This window comes from Sparassis crispa, assembly GCF_003851025.1.
Source record: "Sparassis crispa DNA, contig_000008F, whole genome shotgun sequence".
NCBI lineage: Eukaryota > Fungi > Basidiomycota > Agaricomycetes > Polyporales > Sparassidaceae > Sparassis > Sparassis crispa.
This window is the reverse complement of record NW_020939755.1, coordinates 1,582,834-1,604,864: the sequence shown is the minus strand read 5'-3', so window position 1 is coordinate 1,604,864 and position 22,031 is coordinate 1,582,834. Positions and strand designations below refer to the sequence as shown.

The window sequence follows — 22,031 nt, the reverse complement described above, 5'->3', positions numbered from 1 at the left end:
ACTTCACTGGAGAGCATGTCGCAACGCCACATCTCATGGCATTAATTCTCGTCAATCTTCTGGCCGCCGTGCCGGCGTTGGGTGCGGTGCGAATGTATTCAGGGCTTGATTCATGCACGACTTGTGCGATTGGTAAGCGTACCTCCGGTTATGAAGAGTGCTGATGAAGCCATAACTAGTCACGGCCGTCTCTTCACCGGAACGAGACAGCAGAACGCCCAAGGGCGCCGTTGTAAATGCCCAAAAGGACGGTTCTGCATGGCAATCTTCTTGGGAGTACTATCTCTGTCGGTATAAGTCCAAGGAGTTCCTCCACAGGACGGCTTCTCCCCGCACGTGCGCAGATTGATCCGCGAACGGTACTTACGTCCAGAACTTTTGGCTGGGCTCAATTGATGGGATCCACAGGACCCATGACAATAAGTGGAGAGGCCTGATGACTCGTCCGGACGAATTTAGGGATTTTTGAGGCCTTAGGCCTATTCTCACCCGGACGTTTGAGGCTTCTCCGAAGGTGATACTATGTCCGGAGCCTCACCGCAGCTTCGGTGAAGCGCCTGATCCGCTGCCGGCTGCCAATGTGAGGGTCCGGGGGCGACGTTCCGCTGCCGCCCTCAGAAGCGCCCATATCTGACATGAGGCCGAAAATTGGCCTAAGGTCTGATTTCATCGGGAAGTTTGAGGCCAAAAATCCCAAATTCTCTTATTGTCACGGACGTCCTGATGCCGGCCGGACTCGGTCAGTCAGTCAGGGTCGTCGTTATCGGGGGTCAATTAGAATCCTGGCTTTCTCGACGAAGAATCCTTGACAGCTTCCTTGGTGAAGCAAACATAGATTGTACAGGGTACGTTCCGTGATCGACGTTGTCAGGCGGTTGGAACCATTAATGGGGTAGAACAATTCTTCTCTCCTCGCGAGTTTCATTTGCCCTGCCCCCCTTATTGTGTCAGATGCAATGTTTGCTGAAGTTTGGCCGGTCAGTGTTCGGCGAGTGCAGATCGATCAGTCCGATTTCTTGCACCATTGAAAGGTCTTCAAAACAATGTTGACCTCTGTCAGTCGAAACTGATTCAACTACTGCGTGAGGTCGAGCCAGCGTTGTCAACTTTGTGGTTTGTCGCTCGATTGTTTCGTCTTCAGCACAATCGTCTATCGCCAATCGATGAAGTGAACGTTGCGCATTTGCGATGCTATATCGCCTTCCCGCTGAGGATGAACCGGCCATTGTCAGTCGGGTCGCATTACCGGTGCTATGCAGAATCGATAATAGTTATATGAGATGATCAAAGCGGGGATGGCGATACGGTGGGTTAAGAGTTCGTACTTAATGTTCACTCTCGGCTAACTACTCAGACAGTCTGGTTGATTCGAGACCAAGAACAGATCCTGAGCCCCATTCTTCGAGACCTCGCGGGATGATTATGACAACCCGTGGCAAACGTAAGTCTTTCTCCTGCGGACCTCCTAGGAAAACGGTTACAACGTATTCATACACACCTTCTTAAGCCGGCTAACTGGAGCTTCCAGTGAGACTGATTGAGTTTTGAATTAGACGCAACCTGCTTGAACTCACGTAGCCAATGGCCGGCGTCACATGAGTCGGCAGACATCCTCGCTCCAAGTGCGACACTACTTGTTCGTTAGTCGAACGGCATACATCCAGAGCATTTCTGTACAGAACAATAGCATCGTGATACAAAGCAGCACAGGCGAAAAGCAATGTTCAACGATTAGCAACGCTCCCATCGAAACCACCCTCTGCGCTCGCGAACACTTGACCCGCCCAAGAGACTTCTAAGAACCCACATTGCTCGAAGAACCCTCCTGTGGGACCTCTTCCTCCTCAGCCTCTTCATCGCCTCCTTCGTCGATCTCCGTCCCCGCCTCAATCCTCGCTTCCCGCTCCGTGCTCAGCACCGTCAATTCTGCGTCAGTAATGCGGCGAAAACGCGTCTCGTTGTTCTGCCATTTGCGCAGGAGAATCTCGAGCTTTGCGAGGTTGGAGACCTGGCTCAAGTTCTTGAATGGAACTTCTTCGGGCCAACCCACGATCATGACGTGGTATCGCTGGACAATGTCCTTCCAGTAAGAGGGCCAGCGCATACTTGCCATGCGATCCCCCGTGATGTTTTCTACGGAGGGGCTCAGCCTCTGCATAGAGGAAAGCAAGACGGACATACGGAGGGCCTCCCTTATGATGCGACGTATCTCACTGCGAGTCTCCGACATTTTCTGGCTATAAGGTGGCTGAGGATTCAAACGGAACCTGGATTGCATGGCAGCAGCACTCATAAAGGTGTAGGAGGGGTACTTAGCAGACATGAATGGCCCTGTAGACCTCTTATACTTTCAAGATAGACTCCGGTCTCCGTCATCTTACGGCTAGCCAGGTTACGGGAGAGTGGATTGATCTCGAGAACCATGGATCGTCGCGTCCGCAAGACGCCGAACTTTGCATTGCAATGTCGGCGACCTGGCAGTTGATGTCAGAATGGGGAAGCGGTGGCGCGGTACTTCCAACGCACTTTGCATGCTGCGTCCATGAGGTCCAGTTACAAATAGCATAGGATGCGAGAGACGTTCCGAAGTAGCTGTCCTGGCAAGACGAGTATCTTCTCGTCAGCTCTCCGTTCGCACGGAAAGGAGAAACAGACGTCGTTTATCGGACACTGAAAGTTTAGTGTCTAGTAACATGGTGGAAAGAGTATTAGAATTGAAACATACGATGCGATAAGTCGTGTAATCCCGAGTCACACGAAGACGCATCGCAACGGGTGGCATCTGATAAGAGCTGACGTTGTCCTTCTCTTCACTCCGACGGACCTCAGCACGAGGAACAAGCCACGACTTAGAATCTGCAACCCTGTCAACAGGCATCATTATCGGGGAATGACGTCTGGACGAACTATTAGAGAAGCCCGGTCTACGTGCACGTCGTCACATCCTGTGCAATTCACTGACCCAGTGCCATCCTGTTCTCCGGGGCAGAGGTAACATCCGTAGTCATGAGCCGAGCACGCGGACTTGGTGAGGATGAGTCGCGCAGCATCGTTGGCAAGCCACACCTGTGAGTCCCGGAACACATTATCCAGAAGAGAGAACTTCTGAGATCCAGCTGTCAGTTGAGCGAATGGATCAAAGACCCAGATAGCGCACCATAAACTTCGCGGGGGAAGATAAGAGTCGCGGGATTGATTGTCACTGGCAGGGCGTAACGTACAGTACCACGATATCGTCGATGGCCGTTCTGTCAATTGCGCCCTGTACCACCGCGCCTTACGAGAACCTTCGCCCGGCGGGCCGGGTAAATTGGCGCTTAGCAAATGCCAGCTCCTGCTGGTATTACGTTTGTACCTTATTCAGAAGACCAGCTTCGGTGAGCGAGTTTATCTGTTATGGTGCATTCAAATATCATAGGTCGAATCACGACAAAGAGAGTGGTAAAGTGGGTCCAACGCGAGACAGGACCGGATGCAGGGCCGTAAATGACTGTCGGGCCACGGCTATAGGTCGTTGTTATCGATGGTACGCGATAACTTCTTTCAGTAATAGCAGTGAATGCAGACACATTGAGATACAAAAATGGTCCATGTTGGGGACGGTCTCCCCGTTATAGCACACCTGCAATAGGAAGAGGACAGATGCTTTCCGCGATAGTAAGGGTCACCGTTCTGCGCCACATGAAAGTAAACGGCGCACCCCGAAAACGTGGACGTACCGAAGTCCTTCTATTACAACCAGCCACGCTCCTCTGATCACTGCTTCTATCGCGGAAACTGGAACAACAGGAGTCGTGATAATAGAACACATGCGCAAAGCTGACGGCTGGAGATGAAAAAATCGTGGGGTGGCTTTGTGCGAGCGAGAAAATAAAAGAAGAGATTATGCGACATGCTGCTGACCTAGGGCAGACGGGCCATGCAATTCAATTGAGAATTACCATCAGATGACTGGTGAGAGGAAGTCGGGAATACTTGGGAGGCAAATCCAATATCCACGGGTCCAAAGTTCGGGGTCAAACGTGTGCGCCTCCGTAGCAAGCCGATATGTATCATCATCTCTAGAAGAATCTGTCAAAGATGCGCCAATAACCCAGCACACGCCAAATCTACGCCTGTGCAAGCATCGTCTGAAGGCACTGGTGACAATCGCAACCTAAAAATCACGACATCAATGAACTGCATAGAGACAAAAGGCATTTGGTATTCAACTTGCCGCCAGTGGGTCGAATTACAGTGGCCACATCTACGCCTGGAACTACTGAAATTCAATGGGGTGAGGGAGGCCGAGCCTGGGAGCGACCTGGAGCCCGTAACACCGATGATTCAGATAATTCCACCGACAGACTGGTTTTCCGGGGAATCACGACCTCGACAGCTCCAAGCTAGAGATGCTCAGAGAGCATCATGGTGAGCAGAATCGACTGAAATATTTACTGCGGAGTTTTCTGTTGGCGCTTTTTGCTGCGGACGACAGCCCATATATGGGTTCTCAAGTTCAAGTGGCAATCTTCCGATTCAGATCCCGAAAGTGTGAGAATTTTTGTTGCGAACCGACGCGCGGCTGAACCACAGCGCCGAAACTTCAAGCCACATCGGGCTACTGCAAGTCTCCTAAATATTGCTATCGACGTGGATCTTTGCATCCCATTGATTCCGTGGACTTATACGTCTTTTGGCCTGCGCAGAGGAGTTCAGTCAAATGACCTCCCCTGCACCCACAGCTTGACGTTACGCGTAAGTCTTGAATTAGATGGTTTCATCACCACTGTCTCTCTCCGTCATGATCGTCTGCCTTCATGTGAGGCCTTCATGCATGTCTTACGCAAGAAGATTAACGGCAAATGTCAAAAGTTATGCTGGCTGCTTGTTGAGCTAAAGCTGAAAGTAAGTCGGTTGCCCCACGCCTCGTCGAGTTGGACACTCTCCTGTGACGACTCCATCCACAAATAGATAGTATGAAATGATACGTCAGCGAAATACTCTTGCACTTGAGCTTGAGTACTTGAGTTTCACTGCCAGTGAGCATATGCTCTCTGCACTCTGTGCACGTGCTGTGGTCTCCCGCGATGCTCAGAATGATGATCTGCTTCCGGTGAGTTCTCGGATGAGTCCGGACGCAGTTCTCGATCATGCAGCATGACGTCCTCCGCCCCACCGCCGGCGCAGATCCTCCTTACCCTCACCGTTGCGCGCGCTGCAGTTTCAAATCGTTCTCACTTCTTTTCACGATTTTCTATGACCTCTCGCACGGGCACCTCTAGTGCCCTAGCGGAGCAAACCGCCGACTTTATACCTTCCGCGAGCCCTGCCCAACCCAACGACGTCTCCTTCCCTCGTTCCGCCGCAGTAGAGGGGCCTCAAGAGGTAGAGAAAAACGTAACTTTATGCGATGCCTCCACCTATTCGCCCCCACGCACCGTTCGCAGAATGAAAAGTTCCTCTGACCTGCGAGACGTGTTCCGTAACGGCAGTCTTCCCTCAAATGCCCCAAATGTCGTTGCATAGGGGTACCTCTCGGTCGTCATGACGTTTCACGTTGTAAGTACAGAGTCATTCTCAGGCATTGATTATTCTGAACAACATGCGAACTCGTTAGTATAGACCACGACGTTGATGACATCATACCCTGTAATGTTCGCCCGAGCATTACAGATATCCACTCACGATTTTTGACCGTTGACGCTACGTTGGATGATTTATGACGACCTTCATTGTATCTTACGACTTTCTTACTCCTACGTTATACGACACTGTAGCATTACAACGTTATACGAATAGTCAGCGAATATGTATCTGCTCCAATACGATCTGTGAAATGCGATTCTCACTAGCCCTTCAATCCTCAAACAGCGGTTTGAATGCCTTCGGCGCTCTAGTGTAAGCAACCACCTACATTTCATGTTCGTGAAAAACGCACCTTGGTTCCTTCGTCGCTCTGTGTCGGCTCCATTTCCACATCATATATGTCGAGGCTGTCTTGACCTGCATCGGATGGCACGTCGTGGAAGAGATTTCCGAGTTCTTCGTCCGGGTCTAAGCCTACCTCTTCCCCGTCCCCTTCGAGCATCGCCTCGAACTCCTCTGCGGTCATATTCTCGATACCCAGACCAGATTCTCTAATTGCATCTTGAGCGGCCTGAGAGAGCTGGGAGCTAGGGAAAAAAAGTGGCTCGCGCGGCCGTGGAGTAGGTGGCGCATTCTGTGAAGGCGTCGCAAGTGGTAGGGACGGAGGGGGCATGGACCCTGCCAATGATCTTGAGGTGCCTCTCGCATTGTTGTCGCTCAGTTCCCTCGCGAGGGAGGCTCTGTCTGTTGCTTGCACCACCTTCATCGGCCACGAAACACGCTCCTGTCCAGCGCTCATTCCAGAATTTGCTCTGCTAGCATTGCTGTCATCCTCCAGCTGGCGCTTCTTGCCTCTCGTTTGGGGGCCGACGGAAGTAATGTTTCTCTGACGAGCCTGGCCAGCAATCGAACTTGGAACGCCATGTATTTGACTTGTTGAAATCACGAACAGTGTCTCAGAAAGGTCGCCTTCGACGTCGATATATAGGGGAGCCGCAGGATCAGTGAAGCGAATGTCAAGAGGGTGAGCTGATGATTCGGCGAAGGCGATGGTAGCCTGCGAGGACAAATTTGGAGAAGTTTTGCACCTGAACATTTCCCAGTCAAACGACTCACATTGAATTCACGAAGATGGAAGGCAATTGTAGTGGGCAATGTATAAATGTCGTACACGTTAAATTCGTCTGCGCTGATGATCAGCTCTGTCGCAAGCTGTGCCCTCCCTGAAGATCATTATGAGACGTAAGGGGTATCTACATCAATGATAGACTGCTCACTTACCCTTCGTATCTATCGATGTTTCAAGGCTTCTGACCGATACCTCCGAGTCCGCAAAGTTCCAGATGAGCTGTGGGTCGCTCTTGCTTCCTTTCGCAGATGGAAAGTGTTCTATCATGTCCTTTAGAGCCCTCGGGCCGATCGTAAGCCGGGATTGACACGGTGTATCCAGCATCCCGGGGGCCATAAGACAAGTCTGGGCCAAAAGCAACAGGCGATGGGTCTTTATGACACCTGAGTCCGAACGTCAGCTTAAATACCGTCCTTGAATAGGAAGGAGTACACAGGAGGGATGAGTATCTCGGAGGGAATTTACCATGTTTACAGTGTAAACGCACAATCAGTCTGCTCTCCAGTGTGTCCTCATTTTCGTCATTCCGTCCGTCCTGAACACCATCAAGGATAGCTAGCTCGCATTTCTCTACAGTCTTCTCAACAGTCCTATGTTTCAAGATCGACAGCAACGACTACGGTATGCTCGTTGTCGATGGAAGGTCCACGTACAAAGAAGCAACGAGTACGAACCTTGGTGAGTAACTGACCGGTAGCTGTAGGGACCTCTTCTACTTCAGTTCTAGACGACCCTGCGGCTGCAGTGTTTCCCACGTTATACTTGCTGAAGAACTGCTTGTCGTATTTGAATCGACAGTAAGCGGACATGGATGAATTTGTGGCCGAGAGCGCCAAGGTCTGCGGAGTCGCATAGATAGTCAGGTCATCACCATACTTCGACAGACATATCAGAGCTCTGGTGAGATCTAATACGCCTCTACATGAGCAGGAAACAACCAGGTTACGCCCAATCTGATACTTACGTTTGAGTGCGGTTGCATCCAGAGTGGCTTGCATGACCACCGATGTTCTCTGGAGACTGCTATTTCCCTCGCTTGAGTTCTTATTTCTAGCGTAACAGTAAAGCTCTGATGTAGGAAGGAGTGTGTTGGACGAGATCAATATTCAAGGGTACCAAGGCGCCGGCGAACGCGTGGGTCACAACTGTGACGAGCGCGTCTCACAGTCACGGTAGTGGCTATGCTAATCATGGACTTCCGAATGTACTTATGAAGTTGACGAGCTGTTCAATATGATCATCGGCCCATCGGGTAAAGAACTGGTGGTATTGGGTGGGAGGTGGCTTTAGATACAGAACCTATGCAATAAGTACCGGCATCGCAGGGCAGAACCATGCTATAAGGTTGAGGGTACGGCTGACATTCTGTAAGTCTGCATCCCTCGCTTAGAGTCTCGTGTTATCAGCATCGCGAATACGGAATCAAGGATATAATTGTAGTCACCATCCCCCAAACAGTCAGGCCTCCAAAAGATGCAGCACATAGTCTAGACTATCACCATGTTTTCCTGGCACTAAAAGCTTCATCATATTGACTGGAAGTCGGTACCATACGCCTTCTCAATTAAAGAGTCCACAGCTGCCGAACAGCCGCCCACGACCGAAGTAACCCAATCAACAAATATCCAACACATGAGGCTGATTGCAGGTACAACTTTGCTAAAATGGTGACAAGTGAGGACAACTTATACTGCTCTCAGGATGATTGTCGAGAAGAAGCCCATATTGAGAAAGTAAATTGGTATCTGTAGTTGCCGCATTAATGGTGTTCTCAGGCATTGTTGTAGTGACCGGGAGAGGACGCACTGCTTCAACTCGACTGTCTGCCATATGGCCGAGAAGTGGCTGTCCATATATGACGACCAACTAGACTGGCTTGCCGTGGGTTTCTCTGGCTCCGGTTCCGGCGCGGTAGAACGAGCCGACTGATGATCTGACGGACGTGATACGAAGGTCTCATAGGACGATAATATCATTGTCTGAATCATGAGTGGGGAGCGATGGTGCATGAACGACTTCCTCTTGATCATTATACGGTGTTCCAAAGGTGGCGCTGATGGCACTGGCTGTGGCGTATGGGACTAGGTAGCTGGCAAAGCACAAATTAGTGCCCTAATGCAACAAAACATCACGAATGAAAGTACGGATAGGACACAACTGGCGGGCCCGGTGGAAAGATATTGACAACCAAATTCATGAAACTGCGGACCACGCATGGAACCATGACGATGAAGGAATGAGACAATCCGTTTGTTTGAACATTAGTGCGAAAGAAGATATTTCGTGCATTGCTGAGCCTCGATACATGCCAGCAGCATGAGGCGATATCCTCTCGTCCAGGAAACGCGAAGACTTGCGAGGGCGACATTGTTTAGGTCCTGCCAGTGATAAACACCAGAGGAGAGTGCTTGTAATTGCGGTGCTATAACTCGGCGAATTAGTTCCGCGTTCAGCTTTAGGCAAACGAACGACTGTACCCACAGAGTCCACTCATGGTGGGGCACTCTAGCCTAGTTTTAGAGATGGGAAGTTCAGCTGCCCAACTTGCTTTAATTTGCTAGTAGAGTCAGCTTCCGGTGTCAACAACCATGTTTCGGCGATCTGCGGCGGAGAAGATCGTCATCGGAATGGTATTGTGAACGAGCAACCCAACTTACTTTAATTTGCTAGTAGAGTCAGCTTCCGGTGTCAACAACCATGTTTCGGCGATCTGCGGCGGAGAAGATCGTCATCGGAATGGTATTGTGAACGAGCAACCCAACACACAGAAAGCAGGTGCACAACTTCAACACAGGTTTAGCACAGCTACAGACGATCATTCCGTAGAACGGCGCGAGAGTGAAGTCGATATTCAAAACCACTCTTCGTCATCTTATTAGAAGAGTATATCATAGTTGTTGCCAAAAAAACCCACCGAGCCATCCGACTCGTCCTCGCCCTCGTCATCTTCCTCTTCCTCTTCCTCTTCATCGTCTTCCACAAAATCCTCGATGCCATCCCAGGTCACCGAGGGCACAATTTCAGATATGAGAACGACTTCAGTCATGTCCATGTTTATGCAATTCGCGAGCTTCAAATGGCGGATCTCTACACCGTGATCGCAGCGCTGCATCAGGGAATCCAGGAATGAGTCCAAGAAAAGACTGCTACCAGGGCTATTGTAATCCCTAATGCGGACGTCGTTCAGCTGCAATTCCCGCAACTTAGGGAAAACGATGACATTCCCGTCTTCCTCGCGAATGCCAAGTGCGAGCGGGAGATGTTGCGCCAGATTTCCTCCGATCTGCAGCAGAGATACGTTCTCTAGCTTCCCAAAGGTCTTAACCCATCGAACCTGTAATGGCATCTCAAGATCGGTAGACAATAGACTGAGGTTCTGCACTTGCGCAAGTGGGAGATGTCTGCAAAATGTTCCGATTACGTCCGGCGCCGCGGCCGAGGGCACATCGAAAGCAACATCGAGTGGGCCCACCCCATTCTCCAGAGAAATGTCAAATGAGGCCATCGACTGGAGAGTATCGCAAATTTGGATACGCCAGCCATAGCCGGGACACTGCCTGCCTATCGACAGGGTGCGTAACCGGTCCGAATTAGATATCTTCGCCGCGATAGCCGATGCGACTACCCCTACGTGGCTGGTATAGATATTAAGATCGAGGCCTTTAAGAACGATGTTTGGATCCTGGGAAAGGGAAAGATAATTGAGAAGACAAGCACTCTCCATATAATATCCAACTAGTCGTATAGAGCGAAGGTGGGGTAAATCGACGACTTGATCGGTCTCTAACGCTCCGGAAACAACCCTCTCCAGCTTCAGAGTCTCCAACAAGGGAGTTGTTTCAAGAATTTTGAGCACATCTGACATGCACGAGGGCAGGTAGGCGTTGCCTCCATTGAGATGAAGATGTTTCAGCGAACAAGGAAACATCGGCAGGATTAAAGCAGTTGAGGAAATGGGTCCTCGTATTTCGAGGTGCTGCAGACGTCGCGTCTCGTCGTGGTGTGGGAAGGCAGGGTAACAAGTCTTTGGTAGATCGGGCATATGTGACCCCGTCTGTGTGAGAATGAAGGTCTGCAAAGCAGGAGCAGGTCCCGTCACGAATTCCACGATGTTTTGGAGTGAGCTCTGCGAGGCAATCAAGCGGAGCTGTTGGATTCGCGACAAGTTCTCGATGAGCAACTTGAACGCATCGATCTTGCCGCTAACATGCCCCGTGGACAGGTCGACCGTCACGGAGAGCCTTGCCTTCTTCGAACGGGACAAAAGTTCCTCCACCCACTCTGGACAGGTGGTCGGCACGATGCGGCTCCAAAATCTGGGGCACTCCAAGGCAACTGAGCGCCAGTGATGGCAAACATGAGAGACTTTTATCCATGAATACGTTTTCCCGCCGTGATAATACAGCTTCTCCTCCTGCTCGGCCTGTGCGAGAATCTCAAGGAATATCTCGGCCAGTATCTCTGGAGGAAGTCTGCAAATTGGCACTAGAGTATTCAGCCTAAGCTTGAGATCCCATATCGCACGAGTATGTGTGAGAATATGGCTTTCCGCGCTCTCGCGTCACTGCGCAAAGTGAGGAGATGAGGTAGCCACTGCAAAATGAAGACTTGACGTACGCGAGTAGACCCATCTCAAGAAAGCACCGTGGCAAGTAGTCGCAAGAGGGAGGTGGAAAAGAGGTAGGTGCTCTGGGGTAACGAGCGAATCGCAGTGCTGAGATGAGACAAAGGGTTTTCGCTTCCGTTCAGCAATAATTAGCGCTCACATCGACCTTCCGCTTTGGAGGATTGCAATTGAACCTGGTTGTTCAGTTAACGTTCACCCAGGAGCTGACTGAGTTCATGCTGTTATCGATACGATGCGGTACAAGTCGATGATTTTTGCACAGAATGAAATTATGGGAGGCACTCATATAGGTTGCGTATAAGCGCGTGTGTGTTCGTAAAAGATCTGTATTCAACCACGACAAATACCAAAGGAGCTAGCAAAGGGTTTGGTACAGTGATACAAGTAGAACAAAATATACGATGAAGGGGTAATGTATGGCGATCACAAACCATGGTAAACTCCATAAGAAGTCTCCACTTCTCAAAAGTCGCCCAAGCACCTGCTGATTAGACAGATGAATGTCGGTGAATCTTGGCGCTTCACCAGAACCGATGCAGGGTGGATGCGTAAGAGCACTGCTCGGGCAGAATGACGCCAACCTTATAATCCAAACGGGTATAGAAAACATCAAAGATGAGACATGCCGGAATGAAACAAGTGGAGATGAGAACAAATTTGTTGTCCGAAAGACAGACGGAAGCACATCGACCAGCTAGCTGATGCATGATGAGCGACGAAGAAAGAAAAGGAGAGGAAAAGAAATTCGCGAAGCGGACGCAGTGCGCGGGAACAAACACGACAAAACAACGCGTGTGTGCCAAATCCGGATGAGCAGTGCGAGCGCCAGGAGCGGAGTCCTTTGTTTTTGTCTTCTCTCTTACCGTCTTGCTGGTGGCCTGTTGCTATGAGCTATCGGAGCGTCCGGGAGACCGTACAACTAATCAGAAGTGATAAAGTGAAAGTTCGACAGGAAGGCATCTCTACCCTTCGCGATGGGTACGAGAACGGCAGCCTCGTCTCAGATGTCAATAAGACGTCGGATGGTCGGGGTTGGACTGTTCTTTTTCAGGCTTGTTTCGAGGCCGTGGAGAAAGAGTTCCAGGCATGCGCGAAGAAAGGCGGTTTGTCGGCTGAGACTACAGGGCATGGTGCTGCCGCCCTGGGTAGACTGAAGGATGTGACCACCGCCTTGCGTGAACTGATACAACACGGCGTGGAGACGATGAACAACAGGGCCTTAAGGCCATTATTGAGACATCTTCGGCAGAGAATGCTCTATCGAGGGGAGCTACTAGCTCCTGTAGCGTTGACTTATATCAAGGCGATTGGGTGCGTATTCAAATGCAGACAGCACTTAGAACATTTAGAACACGCTGAATGGGTGGATATCACCCAACTGGCCTTCAACGTCGTTCTCAGAGATCGTCTCAACGAGGAGTTGAGCGAAGTTGACGGCCAGCAGCTTGGCGAAAAGGAGACCACCGCTTCTCCTGCAGGCGGGGATGAACACTCAATGCAGGATGCTGAAGAAGGGACTCCCTCGACATCTACAGCTGATCTCTCGAGAAAACGTCGCCGTAGCCCCAGCCAGAAGTCTGCAAGAGCATGCTCTCATGATGAATCTCCAGCTCCTCAAAAACCACTACAGTCGCTGGCCCCATCTGCAGAACAGATCGAATTCATGACCGTTCTTGTTCCCTTACTCCAGTCGCCGTTTGCACCTCTATTGTCCCAGAAGTACCCCGGCATTGCAGCCGCCGTCCTGAATCGTCTGGAACGGTTCATCGACAAGTATCCCACTGACACTTCCCTGCACCACAACTTTGTATTGTGTCTTTCCGCCATCCTCTCGCACGTGGCTCTGAATCATCGTGACTTGGTGAGCAGATTCGCGAGGAAAGCGTGGCCTGGACTGGTGGCCATGTGGAATTCGAAGGACCAAACACTCAAAGAGGATCTGATTGTGGTTTTGAAAGTCCTGTTTCCCTTCCTCACAGATGATCAAGCAGACATGGGGAGCATGGGTGGCGATCAATTTTCTAGCGTGACAAAACTCTGGCGTCTGCTAAATGGAGAGGGAGAAATTCGGTGGAAAGTTCATGGTCTTTCCCTTGATTCTCTGCGGCTTGAAGTCGTTCCATTGGATCAAGATCAGGGTGCAATTGGAGCAATCACTGCCCATACCTTCCGTCATGGGTGGCACTTTGACGCAACTCAAGCCTTTACATGGGCTATCCTTGAACTTCAAGCGGAATGTACGAAGGAGGCGAGTTGGAAGGATAGTTTGAACCTGCCTTTCACTAAAATTTCATACAGTTGTTCCTTATGACGGAATCAATGCCGCTGACCCAGTCAAGCAGCAGTAAGCGTTCCAGGCTCGAGGATCCAATCACTTCACTGTTGTCCTCAGTCAGAACACAGGCGACGGCGAGCACTCGCATCTACTACATTCAGGTCTTGTTGTTCTTTGTCGACAGACACTGGTCGATCTTGCATGCCGAGTTAAAGCAAGAGGTATCCTCCACTCTCCTCCAATTTGTTTCGGTTGAGGATGGTCTGGTCCAATCATGGACATTCCTATGCCTTGCGGCCATAGCTCACGCAGGCTGTACCTCGGATCCTCCTCTTGCGTCTGCAACCGTCGCTCCGAGTCAAACGACCGACAGCTTTTCTTGGGATTCAATCTGGGCACACGCCATGCGGCGTTTGAGTGTTCCAGCCGTCTGTCGCGCCGCAAGTCATGCAGCTCATGTCCTTTTAGTCCACGGCAAGCGACTATTGACATCACAGCGCATTCTCTCCGAAGTCGAAGCCCTTGCTGCAGATCTCGACGTCCAGGGACCCCTTTTTCCTTATGATTCCGTTTGCGCTTTCCTAGTCCTGTGCCTTCGGGTCGTGAGTCAGGATGTCCGGCTGTACAGAATGCAGTTGGAGGAAAAAGCGCTGACGTGGCTGACGAACGTCTGGAGAGTGGAGAAAGGACACAGGTTGAAGATGTCACTGCACACCACAGGCGACGTACTCATGCTGATGGAAAGCATATGCGCACTGTCGAGGAAGAGTAACTTAGTATATCGCATGATGCTCCCGGAGTGTTCGATGGTAGAGGCAATGGTTGATGACAGGCGAACAGTAGTCATTCGAGACTTCCTCCTGCACGCGCGGCTGCCTCCATTTCGCCGGCCTAGCGAGCATAGCTCTGGTGTGCTGTTTTCCCAGGCCGATGCTGGAACTGGAGAAGGAGGACTTGGTGACGGACTGCCGACTGAAGCCTTGGATATGCGCGATCTTAACCCGCCCCGGGGCCGGGAACGCCGCCTTTCGGCATTCCTCCTTAGGTCTCTCGAAGAGCTCGTTTCGCGGTGGGAAGCCAGCAAGAACCCGTCTGGAAACATGACTGCAGAGAAGGTCCGCTCGTCCCTTGACCTCTCGGTGTTGGCTCTTTGCTTCGAGGCTTCGCTGGTCTTGAACGGCACGCGTTCGAACAGGCGCGTAATACAGGCAGCGTGCAAGCTTGTAAGCATTGTAGCCCCGCTCATGACACATGGCCAATGGTCAGCGAGCGAAAGAGCTTTGGCCATATCTGGATTGCAGCCCCTGATACTGGCACAAGACGACGATAGTGACTTCGCCAATTGGGAGACATTGTTACCCCCAAGTTTTGGGACTGGAATCCGGAGAAGTGTCCTCAAATCGTTGACGCCGGCGCAGCAGTCGCAAGATCAACAACACTCGGCTTCGCGTCGTATTCTGCAGCGTGTAATCTTTCAAAGTACCGATGTAGGTTCCTATGAACGTTTACAACGTGCGATCTTACTTGATGCTGACCTCAGGATTGTACATTTTTAGGTGCAAGATGTCTTCGTCAGTGTGCTGTCAGTTCTGCGGGACGTCCTTCGCCTGTCCATCGGTTTGGCCTCCGGTGATGATTTGCACTTGAATGCCATGGACATCGATAAAAAGGATGGATTCGGCCCAGTTAGAACGCCCGAGGGCGCTGGTCACGGTGCAGCGGTTGGCGGTATCTCGGTCAATGAGCATTCGGTCGATGTCTGCATAACGACACTCGCTGTCGTTCCAATTCTGCAATCTGCTTCTGGCGAGCCCACCCGTGACAAAGAGTTGACCGACCTCATTTTGGGTTGCGAAAACGACGACTTCACCTTTCTCGCCTCGTCATATGTCCGAAATATTCAACAAGGGACCCTCAATCTTAGTCCATCTCATTTTCATCGGCTCTTGACAAAAAGTGGCGAGTTGCTCATGGATTACAGATACGCGCGAAATGAAAGATTTCAGTCACTGGTGATCCGGCTTCTGGACGCAACCGCCAGTATCTGGATACAACCATCTGTGGCCGCGGGCAAAACGGGTGATTGTATTAGATCGTTGTATGAATTCTTCTCTCGCGCTCTCTTGACTGGGAAGATTCCATCTTGGAGAGTGCGCGATCACCTTGCATGTTGTCTAATCGACTACTTGAGACAAGATCCCACACAAACAGTATTCGCGGGACCTCTTATGGATGAAGATGAGGATTGGGGTCCCCAGAATTATCCGCTTGCAGTACTGCCCACCCTGGGAGCTGACGAAGACATTCGTGTCCGATTTCGAGCTGCCGTAATAAACGCGCATCTCTTTGCTATCGCTCAGATTAATGGGCAAAAACCTGAAGATCTCTACACGAGCATCAAAGGCTATCTCTGCCGGACACTTGAAGAGTACGTTTCGTTTACCATCTGCCACGATTTCGCTCATGCGTATTGTCAGCTATGAGCATATGCTGACACGTTTGCTATGCCTGGGGAATATTATGATCGTCAGTTCTGCCATAAGACGTGGTCCTTACTGGCATCTGCTCGAAGCTTGTTTGTACACTTCGGCGTACACAAGACATATCGAAGCTGTCTTGGTCGGCGTCGGAGAGCGCATGGGACTACCCCGATTTTCCACCCTGTTTGAGTCCTACGCTTCTCAAATCGCTTACTCAATTCGAGAAAGTGAAAAAGATTTTCTCGTCTTCCCGCCACATCTTCTAGGATATCAAGACAGAAGAGAGTGCGCTGAAGCTACCTTTCACGCATTCACCCCTACGAATCTTCTAGGCCCCGGGACGCGATCGTCAATCCAACATGGATACAACCTTTTTTCGAATCACTGCAAGGCCATCCAAAAATCCACCGCGGAAGGCGTTCGCGAATGTTTCGCGGAAATTGTCGGCTATCAGATTGTCATTTGGATAGCAGAGGATCCGTCCAGGATCAATGCACAACCTGATGAGCTCGAAGCCATTCTCAAGGTCCGAACTAAGCATATAAATGATGAGGCGCAGTTCATGCAATCTCTTGCTGAGAATGCTGACGCTATTGTGGCTGCTATCCTTCGGACCTTGGGCGATCCGGAATATTCCAAGGTAGACCGTATTTCTGACGCTTTACGCACGTTCGGACATACCGTCGATGCCGCTCAGACGTTCCAGAAGATGGTCCAATACCGAGAAGAGGGCGATTTTGAGCCACACGAACCCAACCTACCATGGTATGGCGTGGAAACAGTGCTGCAGGCATTGACGTGGTTTAGCTCACGAGTACCCGAGGCTTCCGCTCCAGCCATCACGTACCATGTGCTTCATCAACTTTTTGCGGACTTGGAACGTTCACCTATCGTGAATGAGCAGATGAGGCTCCTCAACGCGATTTGTCTCTGGGTGGCTTCTCACAGCAGCCACTTCGAGGATTACGCCCTGCTTCGCACCGTCATCAACGGTGCCACCACTATCCTCATACAATCCGACCTGGCTCACGCGGCTCAGTCTATATTAGCCTGGTGCTTCGGCCTGGCTCTCGAAAGCAACGAAAAGGACCCCCGTTTACCGGACATCTTCATACGAATAAGCCGCCTAGCTTACGATTATTCCCATGATCGACAAGACACCACCGTAGCTCGCATGGGTCATGAACTCATGCAATGGATGGAGAACGAAGCTTCCAGACTGTGCAGAAGCAAAGCAATCAAACCCCAGATTGTGAAGGCCCTCTCTGCCTGGCCGCAGGAACTACCGCGCAATCTTAGATCACTGTGCGAAGATGTCAAGTCTTCGGAACTCTCTTCTGTTCTCAATGATTACCGCATATCCCCCAGTAAGTTCCGCTTGGTTAGAAGGCTCCGTGATCTGGCCGCAGAGGGAAGGTGCCTTCCTGGAAACTTCCCAAAGTCAGATTTCTGGCGTTTGAAGGAATGTATTCCTTCTGCTGCGCAGCTCCTGGACGACGATATTGATGCCTTTGCAACTTTGCTGCTATGTCATCATGGTCATATCGACAGTTTCGTCAGCGAACAATCTGTATCGCAGACAGTACGAACAAGACACCGCTATGGCGTCCGACGGAAGGACAATCCTGACCCTCGGGATGTCGCGCGGCGTGCTATTGTCGACTCCTTGTTGAATATGCTTGGTGTCGCCTCAGCAACGCAAGTCTACACATCCTATCGTACTCTTCGCTCGTTAATGTCGGTTTGCACACCCGAAGCTCTGGCGGATTCCTCCTGGCCCAGCGAACATTCTGTAGAATTGCGATTTCTACGAGTGCATTGCACGCCCGTTGTGGCAAAATCTCAGTGCGACTTGGGTGATCGGTTGGTCTCCGAGCGCGCCTTGGAAATATCAAGGAATTTCTCAGAATGGATCACATATATCACAACTACCCTGTGTGAAGCTCTTGCTCCTGTTGACCTATTTTATGCACCATTGACATCTATCCTGCAATCGGACCCCACTTTTGCTGAACAGATCCTGCCGCTTTTGGTCCATACAGCGCTACAATTCGAGCGATCACAAGCAATGCTCCGAGCAAGTAGTTCGTATCGCGAGATCCTCTCCCGATACTTCACCGCTATCTTGGCATACGATCACACAAGTGTCCCCTGTCTGCGTGCAGTGGTCGACATCGTCTTGCATTTACGGTTCTTCACTCCACCAGGAGACAGTGATGCGTTGGCCTACGACACGTGGCTCGACACAGATTATACTCTCCTAAGCCGGAGTGCCATAAAGTACGGCGCCTATACAACCGCATTACTTTTTCTCGAGTTAGAAGCTGAACATCGGGAGGGACCTCCCAATGACACAACTGCCGTTGAGGACGTCCTATTCGATATTTACAGTCACATAGACGAGCCGGATGGATTTTACGGGATTCCAACTCAAGACTTACACCGCTTTCTAATCAGACGACTTCATCATGAGAAACAGTGGGACAAGGCATTTCGTTTCCATGGTGCAGCCCTGGAGGCAGGGACATCAGACACAAGCCACACGGAAGGTATTATCAAGACATTGCATTCGTTTGGATTCAATAGCCTTGCGATGAACACACTGGGGCGTTCCTTGACTAGTATGAATGACCGTTCCAATTCGAATGCCATGACATATCATCTAGGATGGCGTACCGAAACCTGGGATCTACCGGAGCACTCATCGGAGCGCAACTCAGGCGCACCGCTTTATATGGCGCTCAGGGCGATCCACCGTGAACGCAATCACACAGTGACAGACAGTGTGGTACGCAATGCTCTGGTCGACGAGATGATGCAACTGCATGGTCTGGGCGCAGAGAACTTCATGGATATCCGCCAGATCACGCAGAACATTATGTGCCTTCACCAAGTGAAACAGTGGAGAAGCAGTGCATTTCAGGCCGCGCTTCAGTGCAAAAGCATTGATGTTGCTGAATGGGCCGCATTCACCGTTATTGACTCGGACTTCGAGTATGTCCCTCATCTGTCTATTGAGCGTTTTACTAACGTTTGTCAGGTTTTCTGTCATAGAGGAGATTATGGCCACCCGAATCTCTCTGATCCGTTCCGTCAGACAGAAAGAGCAACGCGAGCAGATTGGAGATCTTCTCTCTCCGTTTTGCCGAAGCTTAATCGACTTTGAAGCCGCATGTCTCATACGCCTGTCTGAAGCTGCCCGTGAAGCCCATCAAACGCAAATCGCTTTGAATTCTGTAACTCAGGCTCTGGAGTTGCTAAAAAAGCCCACGCTAGAAGCCAATCAAGAGTACGCCAGTGTCCTTTGGCTTATTAACGAACCCAAGATAGCAGTTCAAGCTCTAGCCAATCTTCTGTCAGAGGTCCAACTTCCCGATGCTGTCCCTGAGCGAATAAGGACCGCTACGCTCCTCGCCCGCCTGGTAAGTCATCAAATCGTATATGAATTGAAAGAAACTCACCTGAATTAGGGAACATGGTCGGCTGAAGCAAATCTGGGCATACCGACGGACATAATCGCTCGTTATTTCGACCCTGCCACAGCTTTGCTCTCCCAGTGCGATAGTGGCGTGCTCAAGAATCACGATGCTAACTATGCTGCGATATACCATCAATATGCCGTGTTCGCTGAACGACAGTATCACTCTATCGTGACATCCCCGGATGCTCTGAGATGGAGAGTGTACGTTGACCGCAAGACCGCAGAGATTCAAAGCCGCAAAGACCAGTTACGCAGAACCCAGACTAACACGAAGGAGTATGAGGAACTTAAACAGGAGCAAAGACGAGCACAGAAAGTCCTACAGCAGGATCAGACGCAGTTCTCAGATCACATTCGTTCACGAGATTCCTTCCTTGGTGTTGCAGTCGACATGTACTCCCGTTGCTTGGAGTCATCCGACTCGTTCGATGATGATTCTGTCATCCGATTATGTTCCCTATGGTTGGCAAACTTCGATAACACCGATTCCAAGCTCGGTTTCGGAGTTGCGTTGGATCGCATTCCTTCTCGCAAATTTGTCGTCCTTGCTCATCAGCTATCTGCTCGATTGGCAATGCCGGAATCTGCGCGACCTTCACAGAACCAGGAAGCTCTACAGATGCTATTGACCCGGATGTGCCGGGAACATCCTTTCCATAGTTTGTTCCAGGTGTTCTGCTTACTCGGAGAGCGGACTACAGATTCATCAGGATCTTCCAGGAGACAGTCTGGGCGACACGAATCAGTATCTACTCAAGTTGAGCGTGCCACCGCGGCTGCCGACATTTTCAATCGCCTGCGAAGTGATACTTCTATCGCAGACCGTGTACGTGGCGTGGAGGAGATTTGTCGTGCATCATTGCAGTGGGCCAAATACCCCATCAAGGAACAATTTGCGAAGAAACCAAAGAGCATCTCCCAAATACCTAACGATCTCCTCATCCGGAAGATTCACAATCTGCATGTACCGGTGATAACTGTTCATACTCCCGTCGACCCTACTGCCCAATATCAGGACTGTATCTGGATCAATTACTTCGACCAAACTTTCACAACTGCAGGGGGTGTGAATTTACCCAAGATCACAACTTGCATTGGCACGGATGGGCAAAAATATAAGCAATTGGTAAGTAATTACCGACTTCTCTTGCTTACAATGCTTATGAACATTTCCGCCGCAGTTCAAGGGAGAAGGTAACGATGATTTGAGGCAGGACGCTGTGATGGAACAGGTCTTCGATCTAGTGAACGTTGTCCTTCGTCACGATCGCGAGACTGTCAAGCGAAAGCTGAGCGTCAGAGGGTACAAGGTCATTCCGCTAGCTGCGCAAGCTGGAGTTCTCGAATTCGTGGATAATACGACTCCCCTTGGATCATGGCTGATGCCTGCTCACAAACAGTACGAATTTTTGGGTTAAACGGATGATATGGTGGCTAATACAGGGATTGCACTCAGATATCGTCCGACGGACATGAGCCAAAAGGATGCACAATCTGCGATGAATAAGAAGCGCACGCAATGCAACGGCGAGGCCGGCCCCCTGCTTGAATTGTTTTTACAAATTCGCGAGCGATTTAAGCCTGTCATGAGATACTACTTCACCGAAAGACACAAAACACCAATGGCTTGGTTTTCCATGCGACTGAGTTACTCGCGAAGCGTTGCAACTACCTCGGTAGTGGGCCACATTTTGGGGCTTGGCGACAGGCATACCTCTAACATTCTGATGGATAATGTCACGGGAGAGGTCATTCATATTGACCTCGGCATAGCGTTCGATCAGGTGAGCGCCCACACATCGCCCTCCGCCGAACGATGCTCAGCGATATATAGGGAAAATTACTCGGTATCCCCGAACGAGTGCCTTTCCGCTTGACTCCCGATATGGTGGACGGTCTTGGAATAACTGGGACCCAGGGCGTCTTCCAGCGATGTGCCGAAGAAACACTGCGTGTCTTGCGGGATCGTTCTGATGTAATCCTGACGGTACTGGAAGTGTTTAGATATGACCCTCTGCACTCGTGGTACGTACGTCCGATGCACTAGATCGTGCGATACTGATTCGCTCGATATGCAATACCTATTCTGCAGGACTGCGAGCGAGCTCAAAATCCAGCGGGTACAGGGCTCCGCGAAGGAAGCTGTTCAGTTGACTGACGAAGCATTCCGCTACGCTATTGGAATCGACCTGGCCAGTGGCACCGCCGATGAAGCCGCGGACCGTGCGCTGCAGTCTGTCAACCGCAAGCTGGACAAGACTCTGAGCGTTGAATGCGCCGTCAACGAGCTCACCGCAGAAGCTACCGATACGACTAATCTGGCCACGATGTATAGCGGTGAGTACAGCTGCTCTGCGTCTTTTCCTCGACTGATCGAGCCGTTGTAGGATGGGGACCATTTTTATAGAACAATCCACACTCTTCTTCTCACGCACACATGTAGTAGGATCGGAACGGACTCGTCGTTGTAT

At 50.7% G+C, this 22,031-nt stretch overlaps 5 protein-coding genes across 5 annotated transcripts; 2 read left to right on the top strand and 3 right to left on the bottom strand.

The window, feature by feature from the left end:
* Positions 1-1,795: 1,795 nt before the first annotated feature.
* Positions 1,796-2,293, bottom strand: SCP_0905490 (hypothetical protein; the record flags this gene model as incomplete). The annotated part of the gene is made up of 2 exons (XM_027761781.1): positions 1,796-2,133; positions 2,182-2,293. 2 exons carry the CDS (start codon positions 2,291-2,293, stop codon positions 1,796-1,798), a joined length of 450 nt encoding a protein of 149 aa, XP_027617582.1.
* A 2,846-nt stretch (positions 2,294-5,139) lies between these two features.
* On the top strand, positions 5,140-5,508 carry SCP_0905480 (hypothetical protein; the record flags this gene model as incomplete). Its single annotated transcript, XM_027761780.1, has 1 exon — positions 5,140-5,508. The coding sequence occupies one exon, from the start codon at positions 5,140-5,142 to the stop codon at positions 5,506-5,508; it is 369 nt and encodes a 122-aa protein (XP_027617581.1).
* Positions 5,509-5,838: 330 nt separating this feature from the next.
* SCP_0905470 (Cell cycle checkpoint control protein) lies at positions 5,839-7,695 on the bottom strand (the record flags this gene model as incomplete). The annotated part of the gene is made up of 7 exons (XM_027761779.1): positions 5,839-5,865; positions 5,921-6,625; positions 6,685-6,791; positions 6,850-7,080; positions 7,163-7,313; positions 7,372-7,604; positions 7,662-7,695. 7 exons carry the CDS (start codon positions 7,693-7,695, stop codon positions 5,839-5,841), a joined length of 1,488 nt encoding a protein of 495 aa, XP_027617580.1.
* A 1,807-nt stretch (positions 7,696-9,502) lies between these two features.
* On the bottom strand, positions 9,503-10,562 carry SCP_0905460 (hypothetical protein; the record flags this gene model as incomplete). Its single annotated transcript, XM_027761778.1, has 2 exons — positions 9,503-9,559; positions 9,612-10,562. 2 exons carry the CDS (start codon positions 10,560-10,562, stop codon positions 9,503-9,505), a joined length of 1,008 nt encoding a protein of 335 aa, XP_027617579.1.
* Positions 10,563-12,210: 1,648 nt separating this feature from the next.
* SCP_0905450 (hypothetical protein) lies at positions 12,211-21,967 on the top strand (the record flags this gene model as incomplete). The annotated part of the gene is made up of 11 exons (XM_027761777.1): positions 12,211-13,572; positions 13,623-15,086; positions 15,156-16,027; positions 16,077-19,073; positions 19,120-19,501; positions 19,550-20,686; positions 20,742-20,959; positions 21,017-21,344; positions 21,395-21,585; positions 21,653-21,897; positions 21,948-21,967. The coding sequence occupies 11 exons, from the start codon at positions 12,211-12,213 to the stop codon at positions 21,965-21,967; spliced, it is 9,216 nt and encodes a 3,071-aa protein (XP_027617578.1).
* Positions 21,968-22,031: the final 64 nt, after the last annotated feature.